The 18534-nt window shown below is 41.5% G+C and overlaps 1 protein-coding gene across 1 annotated transcript in view; it reads right to left on the bottom strand.

Annotated features, from left to right (window-relative positions):
• The window catches only part of Vwa8 (von Willebrand factor A domain containing 8), a 315245-nt gene that overhangs the window by 123833 nt on the left and 172878 nt on the right, over positions 1-18534 (bottom strand). Inside the window, exons 22-25 of the mRNA XM_028752706.1 lie at positions 9913-9988; positions 7385-7520; positions 5424-5543; positions 1465-1670 (exon numbers count right to left, since the gene is read on the bottom strand). Coding sequence (XP_028608539.1) covers positions 1465-1670; positions 5424-5543; positions 7385-7520; positions 9913-9988 — 538 coding nt within the window. The remainder of the gene's footprint in view (positions 1-1464; positions 1671-5423; positions 5544-7384; positions 7521-9912; positions 9989-18534) is intronic.

Here is an 18534-nt window from a genome sequence, read left to right as displayed (position 1 = left end):
AGGCATGGACAGAGAGAGGCACCATGCATACCTGTATGAAAATCTCCTAATAAAACCCATTGTTCTGTATTCTAAGTAAAAAGTAATTTACAAAAAGAAAAATGGGTATACCAGATTGACCAAGCTAAACAAACCAGCTAAATAAAATGTTGAATGTCAACACACACAAGTCTAGAACACTCAGTCTATAAATAAATGGGAAAAAAGATAAAATCACAAGGAGGGGAAGAGGAACTTAAGGACAGGAAATGGAGTAGGGTTCTGCCTGCTGCTCCCTGGAACACAATGCTGAGAAGGCAGGAGCCACCACAGCTCAACGTGTGCTGGTGGCTCCTCTACTGACTGTTCCCGTTTCCTCTTGGAGCTGCCATCCAGGCTGGTGTGCTGCACTTAGCAAGGCCTCAGACACAGAGTAAGCTTTTCTTTTTCTTCCCACATAAATATATTTATATTTATTATATACACACATACACACATATACATAAAATAAAACATAGATATATGAACATATATATATATAATGAAAGTATATATTATATAATAAAAACATAATATATAATAAAAATACATTTTTCAAATCAGTTTTTCAGGCCTCAGGATAGAATGCAGTACTTCTGTCTGTGTACATGCTGCAGTATAATTAAAGCACATGAACTGACCTGTTTGTCATTTTTTATAATTCTATCTTAATGGATATAATCATTTAACTGTTGTGTGTAATAGAATCTCTTCCTCTGCCATGGAAGCTTCTCTCGCTTTAACCATCTCTCTCCCTTCTGACCTCCCAGCACGCTATTTTCTCAGTAAGGTTTTCTTGGAGGGTTAGAGACCAAAGAGAGTTCAAGAGTTTCAAGGCTGTGGCTGTTGTCTGGAGATCAGTATTTCCTCTACAGAGTTGACATGGTTTTTTTCTTCTTTTCTTTATCAAGTGGATTATACATTGTACATGATCACAGGAATTTTATTCTCTTGAGCACTTACCTACCTTGACAAACTTTCTTTTAGTGTATTGTCTATTAGGTCTTGTTCTACTTCTACCTTCATGTCATTTGTAATATTTCCTACCCAGACACCACAGGCTGGTTGTAAAAAGCCAAACAATAGAAACGTTTCCTTGTTGCTGAGCTATTTTTCCCTTCCAAAACACACACGCAGACATACACACACACACACACACACAGACACACACACATACACACACACACACACAAACAAACACATACACCATATCAAATTTCAAAATAAAACCAAAATCAACCCATCAAAGTTTTTAGCTGATTGGTAATGCTCAAGGCACAAAACTTGCCAAAGTCAACTCCAAGACTGAAGTAGATCATCCCTTGGTCTCTTAGATCTATTTCTTAGCTTATGCAGACATCATATCAGGCTGTCTGGTTGACCTATCATAGAATGGCAATGGCAGTTATAAACTGTGCAGTCTGGAAAACACAGGGGCATCCACACCTGTAAGTGTTTGACAATATTGACAACTTCTCTGGTGGAATATGGATAGTTGATAATCCCTTGGTCAGCCAAGTTCCTCAGCTCTCCGAAGGCTGCCACAAGCTTCTGAAGGATGGGTTCAGGCACATTGGGGCCATACTGTTTGAGCATCTCAAGCTCTGAATGGGGCTTGGGGTTGTCAATGGCATGGCAGCTAAAAATGTCACCTACAGAAAAGAAGAAGAATTCCGTTCAGTGAGCAGTCAATCCACTGTAAGCCTGCAGAACAAATTGCAATCCTGGTTTAAAGTCAGTAGTTGCTTAGCAAATCTCAGAAAGCCTATCTAATAATAGGAGTGTACAAAGAAGAAAGATTTGTATGCCATGGGAGAGACTCTCAAGAGAAAAAAGAAAACCTGTTAGATCAGAGCTCTGTGACTGTATGGATGTGGCTCAATGCCTGACCCAGAAGAAAACTAACCGATGTATGCTTTGTTCTGCATGAGTTTATTTCTATGAAAAGGTATGTAATATCCAAATACATGCTTCCTGGGAGATATTAAAATACACAGGGCCAGGGTCCTTTGTCCCTGGCAATACACTCAGTTGGAATGGCTCAGTCCAGACCAGCAGCAATGAGGCCTTATTTTGATTTAGGAACCATTTGGATACACAGCTATTTTGTGTGTGCATAGGTAAGAGTGCCCGTGTATGTTTAAAGTAATAAAGCAGAGTGAGTATCACAGCTTTGAGCATCATCTCACAGACTGATATTTTCAAATACAAACATGCAGGACAGCTCTGGTTTGTTTGTTTGATTTTGAAACTGAAAGTTGTCCTGAATGTAAAAAGGTTGATCCCTCTACTATGCAGTCACCAAATACTTATTAAACATCTTCCAGACACCTTATATTACCTAGGTACAGCCCTAGGTATTATACATCAATGATTTAAAGACTCCCCTTCCTTGTGGAATTACATTGTTACAAGGATCATAAGTTAGAATGGTCCACAGCAGTACAACCGGAGGTGGGAGAGGGCAGTCGTGGGGGCTTCACTGAGAAGGCAAAGCCTGACAGAACAAGGCTGTTTTCAACAACATTCTAGGTGGTCGACTCAGCTAAAGCAAGTGTACCTGGCACAGGGAAGGGTGAGGCAGGAGAGTTGGAGAGACGGGATGTGGGAGACATCACCAAGGATGCTAGAAATCACTGAACAGAGGCTCGGGAGGCTGAGCTCAGTGAAACAAGGAGCCAGGGGATTTCCCCCCAGAGGATTACTCTGCTGTGGAGAACAGACTGTAGATGGGATAGGGCGTGGTTCCCAATCTTCCTAATGCTGCAACCCTTTACTACCGTTCCTCACATTGTGGTGAACCCTAACCATAACATTATTTTTGTTGCTACTTCATAACTGTGATTTTGCTACAGCTATGAATTATAATGTGAACATCTGTGTTCACATTTCATGACCCCTGTGAAATGGTCGTGTCCCACAGATTGAGAACCATTGAGAACCATGATTGGTGTGGGGACCAATGTCCATCTCTGGGTCTGCAGCACTGCTATTCATTTTGCCAGAAGAGGCTCTGACCAAACTGTCCTCCAAGGATGTCACAGAGCGATGACTTTGGAAGGTAATCTCTCTGGAACGCAGTTAGGCAAGCTATTACAGGCTTGTTACTGACGTTCAGGTCTTCCACATGGCATCCCAGTGTGATCACTCACACTGGTTATCACTCCCCAGTGCTGGTGTACCACACCACTCAGCTTTGCTCTACTACTGCTCAAAGTTCCCTCCTTAGCTTCTGACCCAGAGTCTAGTGTTTTCTGACATGAAATTGTGGCAGGCTAACTTATTTGGCAAAAATTTATTAATAGATCCTTCTGAGCTCATGACAACAAGCAAGAGCAGAAGCAAGAATCTCATTAATGACTCTATTATTGTTATTGTTATTATTATTGTTGTTGTTGTTGTTGTAATTAAGATGAGAGGGTGGTAGCTCCAGCCAAAGTGCTGGCCAGTCTTGACAATGGTGTCATCATTTGGAATGTGTTTTAAGAGCCAGTAAGATTTCCTGGTAAGAGAAAGAAAAGTCAAGAAATATTTTCTGTCAAAAAGGATGGAGTTATTATCATAAATCAAGGGGATTAAGAAATAAAAAATTCATTTAGCAATTCAATCTCATACTGTGGAAATATTAGATCTGAGGTAAGGTGCTAATAACAGGCAAGTTGGAAATAAGTGTGTTCAGCAGGGAACTGGAGAGTCTGGCTAGAGAGAATTCATGGCAATAACAGCTATTTAATTGGTATTGTAAAATGGCGTACTTTGATTGTACCAAGGGAATGAGTGCAGGCAGAGAAAAGAGGAGTAGCGCATTCTCAGAAGGAGTCGGTGAAGAACCTGAGAAGGAATGATCATCAATGGAGGAGGAAGCCCAAAGCACCTGAGGAAGGACCAGGAGGCAGGGAAGGAGAGGACAGAGACTCCGTGTGCCAGCTACCCTAAGCACTTCAAGGAAAGCCGTTGCCAAAGAGCCATCACTAGTCTTAGTCACAGAAATGGCCCTGAACACTTAAGAATGGCTTCTGGGGTGACTCAGGCAAAGGTGTGATTAGAAATGATTGGAGAAGGGAGAAGAGGAAATGGAGAGGGAACTGAACTTCTGAACACAAACAACTGCTCTGAGTTTGCTATAAGCAACAAACAGGCGGAGGGAAGAACAGTAATTAGATAGAGAGACCCTGTCTCAACAAACAGACAAAACCAAAAATCTAAGGTGTATGCGGCCAGGATGAGAAGACCGAAGTTGTCCAGCAACCACTGTGCAGAGAGGATTAGAGTAGAGATATGGGAGAAGGGGAAGAAGAGAATGAAGGGGAAGAGGAAGATGGAGAAGGGGAGGAAAAGGGTTGGAGTGGGTGGCAGGGAACAAGGAGCAAGTCGCCTAGGAATGAGAGTGACACTTGGCAATGGCAGACAGAGACAGCACAGACACCGAGCATCACTGTAGGCCTTGGGACGAATGTGAGGAAAGGGCCCCTGGGTGAGCGCAGCTATGAAGATCCTGATTCTGGGAAGAACTTATGCCTTTCCATACTAGAGAGAGCTATAGGCTTGCTCTGGAGTGTTCATATGAGCACATTTGTAACAGCAGCAGTAATGCAGGAATCTAAAATAGAAACAACCTAAAGAGTCTAAGGGAGCCTACAGCATACACCAGTTGCTTCTGGGATGTATGGACTGCCACCCTCATTACAGCATACACCAGTTGCTTCTGGGATGTATGGACTGCCACCCTCATTTCCATGACTTTCTGTTTTAATTACTACTCTGAGGACTGCTTTTCACTTCAGCATGCTAGTTACTGATATTTTTCTGGCACACTACTCTACTGTGTGGATGCAGAAGAATTTCTTTATCTAGTCTCCTTTGGAAGGACTGTAGTTGTTTTCACTCTAGTTACTACACCTAATGCTGTACTGAGTGTCCTTGTACTTAGATGGCTATTCAGAAAAACCACTGGGGCAAATCCTGCATGAACTGCCTAAGAGGAGCACAGGCTTGCTTTGTATTGTGTGTGAGAGTCCAGAGTAGAGGAATCCTCCTTCATGCATGATGATGACGACGCATCCTTGGGGGCCTTTCTACTCAGTATGACTCAGTCTCTTCAGAGCTGGCCTTGGTCTCTTTAGCTCGAGAAGGCAGAGGCAGACACTAGGAGCCATTCATTATGTAGCATTAAACAGTAAAGTTTAGTACAACTGCTTAAGAAGGACGCGCTAAGCCAGACTTGCACACAAAGCTCAGCTCCACCACTCAGTAGCTAAGTGATCTCAGGAAAATAACTCCCCTGAGTACCTAAAGCTCTGCCCTCCCCGTGTGGCTAGGAAAAACACAGCCCATGGTGAGTAACAGCAGCCACTACAGCATGGTGGCCGAAACTATCATTGCCATTATTAAGTCATTGTTTTTACCTAAAGTTCCAAAGAAATCATTGCCCAAGAACGGGAAGCCAGGCCTGTTGGCCAGAACCATCATCCTAAAGTCAGGATGAATCACGATCACGTTCTCTCTTCCATCCACATTAGCTGCATCTGAAAAAATAAAATGGGTAGTTTGTGAAACTTTCCTCAAAACAGGTGTTCCTGATTCTAGTGTCACCAAAAAAAAAAAAAAAAGCTGTTTAAAAATCACACTTGAGTTTAAAAATTACTGTATTCTTCTACTTCTAAGCTAGCCTTCCAAATCACAGGAGAGCACACTGAGGGCCAGATCCAGTCAACACTTGACCACAGCTTTGTCCTTTCTTGGTGCACTCTCTTTGTAGTGCTATAAGCACCAGAGCAAGGGAGGAGGCTGAGTTCTAGTATCTGGGAATCTGAGGGATTCTGTCAAGGGACAATACTCATGCTAAGGCAAATTCTCATTTGCCTTAAACTGTGAAAGAGAAATGTTAAAATGCTATTATTGGTGCTAAGCAGAGGCTGCAGTAGGGACTGTCACCAACAGTATCACAGAGGACCACCTCTAAGATGCTGAGCTTTCTAGCGGAGCCCTCTTTATGTGTGCTCTTCAAGTAGTGAAGATTTTACGGTACTGGCTATGTATTTTCTATGGCTAGTTTTTAATTTTCATGTCTTTCAAGAGACAAAAACAAAAAAACAAAAACAAAAACTCTGAAATAAGAATCTTGCATTGTATTTGGCAAACTTACATTGTCTGCAGTTATATATACTTGTGCTGGCTAGGTTTTGTTTTTTAGTCAGCTTAACACATGGTAGTTCACCTGGGAAGAGGGGACCTCTACTGAGAGAAACTATGCCTGGGTAGGAGCCCCTGTAGAAGAGTCTATGAGTCATCTTCTTTGTTGGTGATTGATATGAGAGGACCTAGCCCCACTGTGGGTAATGAGCCCCTAGGCAGGGGGGTCCTGGGTGCATAAAAGGGCAAACTGAGAGCCCTACCAGGCACAACCAGTAAGCCACGCTCCTCCATGGTCTCTACCTCAGCTCCTGCCTCAGCTCCTGCCCTGAGTTCCTGCCCTGACTCCCCTCTGTGATGGACTGTGGCCTGAGAGGTGTAAGCTGCAAACTATAAGCCGAAATAAACCCTTTTTCCCCAAAGCTGCTTGTGATCACACAGCTTTATGACAGCAACAGAAATCTAAACAGAGACAACACTGATGAGATTAATTTATCTTCATTTCTTTTCCAGCAATAGCTGCAAAAGAATGTTTGGGTAGGAAGAAAAGAAAATCTAAAGCAGAGAATAACCTCTTCCTGAGTGAGATATACATATATGTACAAATGTACACACACATACAAATTAAACAAAACACCCAGTGATCTTTAAAATGTGTCTAGCATTTTGCCTGCATGTGTTCACCGGCTTGTGTACCTGGTGGCAGTGGAGACCAGAGGACAACACTGGATTTCCTGGAACTGGAGTTACAGATTGAGTGAACACGGGGGTTCTAGGAATAGATCCTGGATGCTTTGAAGAGCAGCAAGTACTCTTAACCACTGAGCCATCTCTCCAGCCCATGTTAGTGATTTTTAAATGTACCGAGCCAATAATATAAAGTAAATTTTGTAAGCAAGAGAAACACGCCAGTGTTTCTAAAAATTTCCAGATAGCAATTCAATAATGGACTCACACCCAAATATATGAAAACTTAGCATACAGGTTCAAGGCTGACATTTTTCAGAATAAAACAGTATAAAGCTCATTTGTCTCAGTCCTACTATCACAATCGTCAGGGACTGATGATAGAAACGGGAAACTAGGGCTGTGGGTGATGTGCAGTGACAGAGCATGTGACTCCATGACTGAAACGCCTAGTCTACTCTTGGCATCAAACAAAACAAAACAGCCGACAAAGCATACTACAGACGCAAACTGACACAGCAGGAAGACGTGGCTTGTTAGTACTCACCTGCAACAATGCGTCTTCCGTCCGCGAGAATCATTTCTCCGTTTTCTACCAGAGTTTTCAAAATACAGGTGACATTTGTTGGGGCCTTGTCTGCCTCATCTACTACTAGAATATGACCCAACTTTACTGCTTTAACCTTTTGAAGAGAGAAAACTTATCATAATCAAGAAAAGAACCGAAGTAAGCACTACTAAAAGCTCATTGCTCATTGCTTTGAACTTACCAGAGCTGCTGGTAAGTTACAGGTCCACTACCACATAGTCAGTGACAGAAGCATCACAGATACTAAAACATGGCAGCAAGCTTTGTTCCTCTCAGTGTTAGAACCATTCTCAACAACGTTTCACACCCTAGAACAGGGGGCCCTTAAGGAGTATAAGAGGTAGATGAAGGACCACAGAGCTGGGAGGAGTCTGTCAGAACAGTCACTGAAAACAGAAAACTGCTTTCATGGATCTTCCAATATTGTCACAGTTGTATAGATCAGTGGGGGGTGGGGGAGTATTCAAGGCAAAGAGAATCAATGGTCAAACTGCATTTGTGGAGGGAGGAGTGAACATGGAGAGCCTGTGTTGTCTCTAGGACAGTAAATGTAACAGAGGGCACAGGAAGGACAATTGGGTTTCTACTGCTAAGGAATGGGATGCCAGAGCAGGGAATATGCAGTTCACCTCACAAAGTAATGGGACATAACTACACACGTGTGAGTTCCGACATTACGAAAATGGAGCCCTGGTAGTCTGCAGGACACTGAGCTTGGCAGAATACACAGAATAGACTTACTTTGGGAAACTGAAGCAGGTATAGAAAATACAGGTAAAAGCATTAGGCTGATCTTGTAGAAAGGTGTAGTCTGTAAATGTTTACATAGGAAGGAGAAAGGCAGGCAAGCTGGTGAGGTCTTCAGTAACCACGCAGAGGGGTCATGAGTAGGAAGATGGACGCTGTCAACCTGACCTACCTTGTCATGTCTCTCCTTGTGCTTTTAAGGAGGCAGACAGGAAATACTCTATGCACTTCAACATAAACCTAAGATTTTCTTCTAAAAGATACCAATAATCTATAACATAGTAATCATGTCATAGTCTGTTCTGACTGCAGTGCTAACTAATCATTTGAAATGCAAACTGATGGAGGATGCTCCCCACCTTCTTTGTCTTGTTTTGATTTGGTTTTTCAAGACAGGGTTTCTCTGTGTCGCCCTGGATGTCCAGGAACTTACTCTGTAGACCAGGCTGGCCTTTGTGGGACTGTGAAAGGTAGCTTGGTTCCCAGATGAGCTAAAGCTCAAAACCCTGGAAATCCTGAAGGGACGGTAGGCAGTTTGCCTATTCCCAGATACCAGGCCCCTGTCACTAGCCACAGTCCCCCATAGATTTGTGACCATCAGTGACACTTGGGCAATGACATAAGCCCCTCCACTTGTAGAGGATGTGACCTGTGTTCACATAGCCTCAAGACAGATCTCCATTTTAATGAGGTACCTAAAAGCCTGGAGGGATTAGCCAATAAGCTTTCCTTCCCAGATATTCCTCCCTGAAAAAGGTATTTAATCTCAGGCCCATCCTGAGAAGTGGGGTATGGTTTTACTCATCCACCTTCTACCAAGACAATAAATGCTTTAAAATCATGGACTGTATCTTTTAATTGGAATCCACCATGGGGAGTCCTGGAGAAGGACTTCACTTATAGAGGCCCCATCTAATTTCCCACAGAAGGCCTCTCTGCACTCCCAGCCATGGCAGCCACCAAGCCAAGCTCAAGCCTGCTGCTGCCAACAAGCCAAGGACTATCACTGTAGGACCAGCCGGACCCCAGGGTAGATCCAGCCCACAGGCCCCCACTCCATTCTCAGCTCTTCCGCGGATTCCAGTGGTTCCTGGGTGTCCAAGAGTCTGAGAACCATACAGCCCCAGCCTCATCACAGGCCTGGGATCCTCCAACCAGCTGTGGCTGTCCCGAGCCTCAGACTGTGCTTTCCCACCCCTGGAACAGTATCCCAGGGCTTCCCTACAGCCCAACATCCACCTGACAACTGCCTTAAGATGCTTCCTTTCAACACAAAATTTCATAATATAGTCTCAAACACTTGATAAGATTTTTTTCCCTTTTAAATTTAGGATAAATTTGGAGACTCCTGGCAGAAATCTCAAAGTCCCCAGCCTTGTGGCCTGGCCAACAGTAGCCCCAGGATGGCTGCCTTCTGTGCAGCATTGTGGCCTGGCTTAGATTTGAGTCAGCTTCCCAAAACACTGAGTTAATGTTTTGTTAGTTTAGAACAACAGCAGACTTAAAAACAATCTCAGAAAGTAAGCAGAGGATTGGTGTCAGTCCTGGACTCTCTTTCACTCGGGAGAAATAGTGCAGTAAAAGAATATGTTACTTTCCAAATAATGTCATTTTGATAGAAATGTGCGTTTAAAATGACACATGCGTGTGCTTTAATCAGACAGTTAACCCATCCATAGGCTGAGATACAGTTACAAGCAAAACACACTTTAAAATACTGTTATCATTGGCTTACTGACCAGAGGTGAGTCTTCATACACAATCAGTCCATCTTTAACTGAGGGCTGAAGAGTCAGAGACTGCACTGTGGTGTCCCTAAAATCAAACCAAACACTTCAGTCAGTAAGGAATTAAACCAATGTTTGGGCATGAATAAATAAATCAATGAGTAAATCTTTACATTTGTTCATCATCTTGATTTTCCCAAGAAAAGCCACATAATGAGTAAAAGTGCAGCCAACAACAGGATTCTGTTGACAATATAAGTCTAAGTGGTTTATAAATTAATACAGTTGCCAAATCAGCCCTTTCCTCCAGTAATCTTATTATAGTAATTTCACTACTCAAAATGATTTCCTGAGAATGAACAGACTATTTTAAAATACGTTTAGATTACTACATATTACAAAGAATGCTTATACTACTTAAAAATTTTGATGACAAGTTTGCCATCCTGGCCATCAGGTGAACAAACACATTGCACATCGAGGCAAAGGTCAGACTATAATGCTACTTGAAGAACACAGTTACTTCATAGGATTTTGAAGATTTGGAGATGAAATCAGCCTTGTATCATACGTACTATTTTTTAACTGAAGCTATTCCTTTACTATTTATCTAGCCATCAAGTCTGGGTGTTGAAAAGCGTCAGCACTGAGTTATCGATGCCCCGAGCCTTTTTTCTGAAGAGCTGTGAAGTTACTATCACCTGTGGATGTTTTTGCCAGACCTGTGTGCAGTGTTGCAAGCAACTTTATGCCTTACTTTCTGTATGCATGACATTTTAAAAATGAAAAATCCTATGGCCACCTGACCAAGCTGCACAGTGGAGTGACATGAAACAAATTGTAACTAGTGTCTCTCAAAGTACAGGTTACCTTTCAAAAAAGCCTGCTACTTATTCAAAGTAAACCACAGAGCTCCATAGCACAGCCTTGAGCTTCTACTATGTGTAAGACACTGCCTGTATTGTAAACATCAGACCTGAACTCTGTACTTTGCTACAAACTAAAAAATGTGCAACATGCATCTTGGAGGTAAGGTGTGGTCCAAATGATCTTTAAGTCTGTCTTACAAAATACTGTGATATCAGCAAGGTGCCCTTAGGGGTGACTAGTCACAGCACTCAGAGTTGATGGTCTATGTCCATCTTTTATTCCAGACAAGCTGAATTTAGATTTCCTATTGCATTGGGTAACTCTCCATCAATATCTTCGAGTACCAGGGCTAGAACAGAAACATGGGCAATACGATCATGCATCTTTACTGTTTCTAGATTCCTGTTTCATTTACACCTTGTTAGAAAGAATTCCTTAATTTGACAGGTGATGGGTTTCTTGAGTTAGCCCCTTGGGTCTGGCTCATAGCTGTCCTGACGCTAAGCTGCCACAATCATGGTCATGTGGGACGATGATCTGTCCCCAGACTTGATTGTTTCTTCCACTTCACCAAGATATATCCCAAAGGATCAGGTTTTGTCTTTACTGAAAATCAAATTAAATGTCCCACTAAATGTAAAGCACTGTGGAAATACATTCTGGTAGTTTATTGGTGCTTTTCAGCATGTTTTTGTGAGACATTAGGGATGTGGTTATATATCAATTTCTGTATTCTCAGGTCTTATTCCTTCACGGTCAGTCATACTTTATATTATCTTTTGATGACAAATTAATTTTCAGTTTTGAATAAATTAAGAATGAAGTTTCATTAGCTGACTTAAATACACTATTAATATTCTAGCACTAGAGGAGAGAGTGGGTGGGGAAAGGAAGAATACTTGTTCACACGGATTTTTATAGCAACATAATGGATTTCTCACCTCGGCTCTCATATCTTTTAAGGGCAACAGCTTGACACCTTCCAGCACCAAATAGGAACAAGAAACTCTTGCATCATTGTCAGTGAGAAGGAAGAAAAGTCAGCTTCTGCAGTAACGGTGCTGCATCGCGCCTTAGGATCAGTCAACTTAAGGTGAATTCTAATTTTAAAAAGGCCATTGAAACTGCTCTATAATATGTGAAATCTGATAATATACAACTTGCCAAAATAGATTTCATTAAAGGTTTGGTGCTTGAAGTAAGAACATGTGGGTAGGTTTTGCTTTTTTTTGCTTTGTTGTCTTGGCTTTTTAAAAAAAATTTTCATATTTATTATTATTATTATTAATTTTTAGAAAGAAAATTAGCACAAATAAGATGTTCTCCAAAGATGACTGCAATGGGGATAAAGGCATATGGGAAACATGACTTTCAGTGAAATTGACTATGGGAGAAAGAGAATTATTTCAGGATAAAGCCAGAGTGCTATGGCACTTTCATGTGGAACATCAAAGGGAAAGGAAAGGCTAGTAAACTATGTAAAATGAGAGTGACATGAGCCTCTAGTTGCTTGTATTGGGGCAGTTATGTGCTGATGCGTTCTGTGTGCTGGGGGGAGGGGATGGCACAATGTATTCTGCTCTGCATGGTTCCTAATAAGTAAGAAAAGAGTTGGATTTCTATGACAGCTTATAAACTCGAAGTCAGTAAATAACAAGGCACTTACTGTGGCCACAGACAGCACAGGACACAGATTCCTAATGATACATGGTTTTTTTCTTTCAGAGTATTAGATTTAAATAATTGCTCCACATTTATGAGCATCTTGGGTCAAACATATTAATTCCACACATACAAAACAATGCCTGAAGAGAATATAGCAATTTCAAAACTGTTTTGTCTTGTTCCTTTCAAAAAACAGCTTTGAATTATTAGCTAATAAAAATTTAGAGTCAACAATCTTAACAATACTGGGGAGAAGAAAAGCTAAACCACATCTCAGCTTCAGTTTCTTTGGCCCAAGTTTTAATAGAGATGGTTTTCCAGTTACTGGTAATGCTTCAGTCAATTAATGAATGTTCAGCTAATTGCTGGCGTTTATGCTATTAGGAACTGTTCCTGCTTCTTACTAGTTTACAAAGTACAATTTTCTATCAAAGTTTAAGTCAGTATGTGGGTGGCACAAAAAAATAGCATGCTAAACTAGTTTTCTTTTAACTATAATTTACATCCTGTTTTGAAGTCAAATTTTTTATATGCAGTAGTTTACTTAAAAATGATGCCAGATACAATAAAAATAATTAAGTTATGCACAGACCAAATCTTTGTCAAAATGAGGAAATAAAACTGGTGTGGGTGGGTGGTGTGGTGGGGGGAGGTGGACTTCCGAGAAGGCAGGGTGGGAGTGTGTGGGTGGGTAACTAGCCTCTGAGGAAAAGGGCAGAAAGTGTGTATATGGGGGAAGGTCAGGAGAGAAAATGCATTCTGCTCTGAAATGTGTTTGTACAGGTATGTAAAGCTGTTCTCTAATTCACCCAGGAATAAAAAATATTAAAATAAAGATATTTATTTTGAAGATAGTTTAATGAGATTCATTTCCATAGATTTAGATTAGTATTCTTTCCTTAGGAAAATACGCTGAGGGTGAAAGAAAAAGAGAAGGCATAGGAGCTTCCAAAGCTGGTATCTCCTTCAGAACCAGCTATGTCCTGAAACTAAAGCATCTACAGACCACTCAGAATGAGGTAAGCATGAGACCAGAACACAGACGACTCAGGAAACAACAAACACAGATTTGATCAGTACTGTAAACAGAGGGGTGATTCACAAGTAGAACTAAATGATAATTCTTATCAATAATTACTGGAGGTTGGTCCGGTGCTGCTATGCATTCAAATGCTAAACACTGGCCCTTAAGATCTCGTTGCGGTCCAGCCAAGCACATTCTCAAGTACACCAAATGATGTTGTATAAACTTTGCCAGCCTATCTTCTCTGACTGGTTAAATAAAAGTGGTTGACAGCCAATTATTGGGGAGAATAGAGGTAGGTGAGGTTTCAGTTACCAGGCTGAGAGTCCCAGGTAGGGACCCTGAGAGAGAGAACAGAGGAGAAGGAAAGAAGTCGGGGGGCGGGGCGGGGAGGAGGTCTCCCTTAGGCAGGACGGACCAGCATGGGCTAAGAGAAGTGTCCTTGAGGACAGACGGATGGGACAAAAATCATCGTGGGTGAGACTCAGACTCTCAAACAGCAAGTGACTGGGATGCAGGGATGGGAAGTAGCCAGTCTAGCATAGAAAAATAGATTAGGGCAGTCACTCAGTAACTGTGCTAAAGCTGACTAAATAAGCTTTATTATTAAATTATAAGATCATTATTATTAAGACTAAATAAATCAATAAGACTTTCACTAGATAATTGGGAGCTTGGCCAGGTCATAATAAGAACTAATAGTTATTAAGTATTATACAACAATAAATAAGATATTAATAATATTTACTAAATAAGGTTGTTTTTTTTTGTTTGTTTGTTTTTTAGGTTAAAAATTGCTTTTATTCAGAGCTTGTAGACCACTTCCTTCCAGCCAATAATTTTGCTTCAGTGTCCTGGGCTCTTGCCATTTTTAAATTTTCAAATGTATCTTCTTGTATTTTTGTTACCCTTTCTCTTGAAAATAACTTACATGTTTCTGCAGTATACTAGCTGTCTTATGAGTAATTTTAATCTCATAATACATGTCCTTCAATTCTTCAGAAATGCTTTTTTTCTTACTGCTTAAAAAGTATTGTGTTTCTGCCCCTTCTAACACTTCACTCTTCTCATCTCAGCCTAGTTTCCAGCTGACTTCCTCCTTTCACATTAAATATCTTCTTTCTTTCCTTCCTTCCTTCCTTCCTTCCTTCCTTCCTTCCTTCCTTCCTTCCTTCCTTCCTTTCTTCTTTCCTTCCTTCCTTCCTTCCTTCCTTCCTTCCTTCCTTCCTTCCTTCCTTCCTTCCTTCCTTCTTTCTTTTAAATCAAGTCGTAATTTTTACTTATTCACACAGGGGTTATAAACACAGAAAGGCAGGATGTGGGGAAGGGTAATGACACTGGACTGTGGTTGTTCAGGGGGAGTACAGATATCTTTCAGAACAGGGTATCAGCTGGGTGAAGACTCAGGGAACAGGTCACTATGACTCTGCCTATGATTCACTTGTCCTTATCTAAGTTAGTATTATCTGCCAAGGCTACCTATTTACAAGGTCTATGACTACTCAGGCTGGTAAATTTCTACAAAAGCTGCCTATTTATAATAGCTTATAGCCATCTGTTTCAATGTTTTTCCACAGAGACCCAAGACTTGGTGTTAGTATACATGTATGACAGGCCTATTGCTGATTTTAGGCCTATGGATGATTTTAGGCCTTCAGTGTGCAATCAGGGCTGCCCTGACATCTCCTCCCTTCTCTAAGCATAGAAGGGCTGTGGTGATTCTAATCTTGCAAAGGCGGGGATAGAGGCCTGATCTCCAGTAATTGAAGGGGACCTTGTAATGGCTCTGGTCCCCCTGTTGTTGTCCAGTGAGGCATGAGGGCCATACCCATCCCAATGTCTTTTTCCTGGAGAGGGAATACTTTTGACATCAACCCCTATGCAGTCAGGCTTGTCCCTCAGGGAACCCAGAGAGATATTTTTATCTTTTATTGATATTCCCTTGCAGTCCTTAGCCTTGCAGCCTAAGCAAGAATTCAGATCGCCAGTCAGAGGGCGTTCTGGGTGGCCCCTCTCTGCTTAGTCTAGGGACGGAAGTCCCCTCTTTTAGTTTGGGTGGAGATAGGTTTTGGGAACACCCTGTATAAAGTAACAACCTCATCTTGAGTCTTGTATTCCTCCATAGCTAACTTATGATAATGTATCTGAATAGGTTTTGCTACCAAATTATTTATCTGTTGTTTCACAAAGTTAGTCAGCCTATTTAAGGCCAGGGGACCAAAAGAAATAAGCAAAAATAACCCAATTAATGGTCCCAAGATTGGAGGAAGTAGGGTTGATAACCATGGAGAGGTTGAAAACCAATTCCTAAATAAGGTTTCTTTAAAGACTGGGTCTCAGTATGTGGTCTTTGTTGCCCTAGAATCCCAAATCACAAGAGAGCCACTTGCCCCCCTACCCATCTGAGTGGTGAGATAAAGATGTGGGCCACCATGCCTGGCTGACATTAGATATCTTTTAAGGGAAACTTTGATATCAAGACCATTTTTTGTTTGTTTGTTTTGTTTTTTTTTGTTTTTTTTGTGGCAGCATTTCTCTGTGGAGTCATGACTGTCCTGGAACTCACTCTAGAGATCCTCAAACTCATAGAGATCCAACTGCCTCTGCCTCCCAAGGATTAAAGGCACAAGTTACCATCTGGCTAAAGAACATACTTTTTTATTGACTGAGTTCTGACATTTTCACACAGGACTTAACTGCTTTCTGTAGCCTTCATTTCTCATCATCCTCTAGACGCAAAACAAGTCTTAACAAACCATGATCGGAGGAAGATTGGATAGGGGTAATTATTTTTTTTCAAAGAAGTTTTCTGGATATGGATGTATCATCACTCTGCAGCTCTTGGGTAGGTGCTTGCTGGAAACAGCAGGAAGAAAGGGGACTAAACCAGTCTCCTTACGGTGCCAAACTTCTCAAGTCCGCCTGGTTTACCTCTTACCACGTCTCCTTGTCTTTCTGGATTCACACTACTCCACAAGGAATCCTTTTATTAATGAAGTCATGACAAGTATTTCCACAAACTCAGAAAAGCTTTACAAGTTGTTCAGCTTTTAGAAATAAAAAACTCTGCTCAGATGGTGCGTAGATAATTGGATTCTTTTCACCAAAAACCAGCTTTCTTGGTTGAGAAACTTTAAGAACTCAAAACAATTTTGCTTTTTGGCAGGCATTCTCTTTTTCAGACAAAAATGAAAGACACTATACAGTTTCTCTCGTCAGTGTGGAAAGGGTTAGAAGGATGGGGTGGGAACAAACATTAAAAGTTGTGCATAGAGGCAACCAGAGGCTCAGACTGATGAACACTTTGTTCTCTGGACAAATTGCTATCAGAAAATATGGTACATTCTAATTTATATGTTTAAGAGGAAAACTGAGCAAATTTTCATGTCATGATATTCTGTATTCTTTTATTCAAGACATATTTACTGCATTAGTAGTAACACATGTGGCTTTATTGGAGGATTATTCAAACAAAACAGGTAGCAGGCTGGGCAGATGACTCATTTGGAAAGTGCTTGCTCTGTGCTAGGCAAGCTTGAGGACCTGAGTTTGATCCCACAGAATGCTCATTAGAAAGGTGGTGTGGCTCCTTTCTTCCTAGGCTGCTCAAGGGCTGTCATCATGAATGACACAGTAAGTAGCCTCACCAGGAAGTTCATGACTTATGTCTTGTTCAGAGACAAATAAATAGCCATGGTGTCCCTCACCATGGAAAGCCACTCCTGGTAGTTTATGAACTGGAAAACATTCCCACTGACCTGGTTCTACATTTGCCAGTCTCAAGTGACCAGGCTAAAGTCACATGGGGCAGAAGAAGGTGTGCAAACAAGTGTGCACTGCTGGAGCTTTCTAGTTTACCTACCTGCTGCTTTATGCTTGATGATCTGAAAGGGAAATACTGCTTTTAGTGGCAAAAATAAGCTTCCACTCCAGGTTTACCATTCCTGGGCATTTCAGTGCAGAGGGAGAAGTACATGTGTCCCAGGGGGGTCACAGGGCAGAGAAACAGAGGCTTTCTGGCCACATTCATGTGAATTTTGTTGTTTCACATATCACCTTTTATTTAAAATCACACCATCTGAGTGCATTTGCTTGTATCTGTTATATCATTTCTTAAATCCCAAATGAAGAAAGTGGGTGGTTTAATCGGTGATGGGTTTTGGTGTGAGAGTCAGCACTTTGGAGCTATCCAGAATAAGGCTGAGAAAAGGCTGCATACGGCATTTGCTGGCTTCTGCTGGTAGACCCAGCAACAAAGGCACCTTTGTCTTATGTTACATGGCTGTGTCATCCTGAGACTGAAAAGTCCTCCCACTTCCCTGGCAATTTCTCTTAGCCTTATAGAAGGAATGTCAGCTATGATAGGATTGTTAAAAAAGGAAAAAGAAAAGAAAACAACACCAACACCACATCATGCCAGAGTCTGCCCACAGGCAGTCTCATGTCAATATACTTCAGCGAAAACCAAATGGATAAGTGGGAAGAGACACTGGCTTGTGGCTTAAGATATTTTTCCAGAACACTGGTTGTGGTTGTGTGGCTATTTTGCTGGAAATAGGCAGCTGACATAGTCCTGCCCTTTGAGGGCTCACTGTCCAGTGGGTAGATGGGGACAGGGACATGCAACTGTGATAAGGAATGACAGGTACATTAGCAGAATCTATCCTAGGTTACTGTCCCTGAACTTACTATCAACAAAAGTTGAAAAGACACATTTTGAAACATACAAAAATAAAAGCAAAATACCCATGAGTTAAAACTGAAAAATAATACCTTAAAATAACCTTCATTTTTATTTGTTGATAATTAAAAACAAACATTTGCCTTCATTAGGAGTTAAAGGCAGCTAGTCTGATACAAACAATAGGAGTGGTCCACTTGGTTATTTGTGATGTAAAAGTCTAGCCCTAAGTTCAGTTTAATCAACGGCTGGAGAACAGTTCACACAGACAAGGCAGAGAAGTGTTCCAAGGTGACATTCACACTTTGGTCTCCCTGCTCTCCTCTGCTCTCCTCTGCTCTGCTCTGCTCTGCTCTGCTCTCTGCTCTGCTCTCTGCTCTGCTCTCTGCTCTGC

This window comes from Grammomys surdaster, unplaced genomic scaffold (genome assembly GCF_004785775.1).
Source record: "Grammomys surdaster isolate TR1022 unplaced genomic scaffold, NIH_TR_1.0 125934, whole genome shotgun sequence".
Classification (NCBI taxonomy): Eukaryota; Metazoa; Chordata; class Mammalia; order Rodentia; family Muridae; genus Grammomys; species Grammomys surdaster.
Note: the sequence above shows the minus strand (reverse complement) of the source record. Positions and strands in the feature narration are given on the sequence as shown.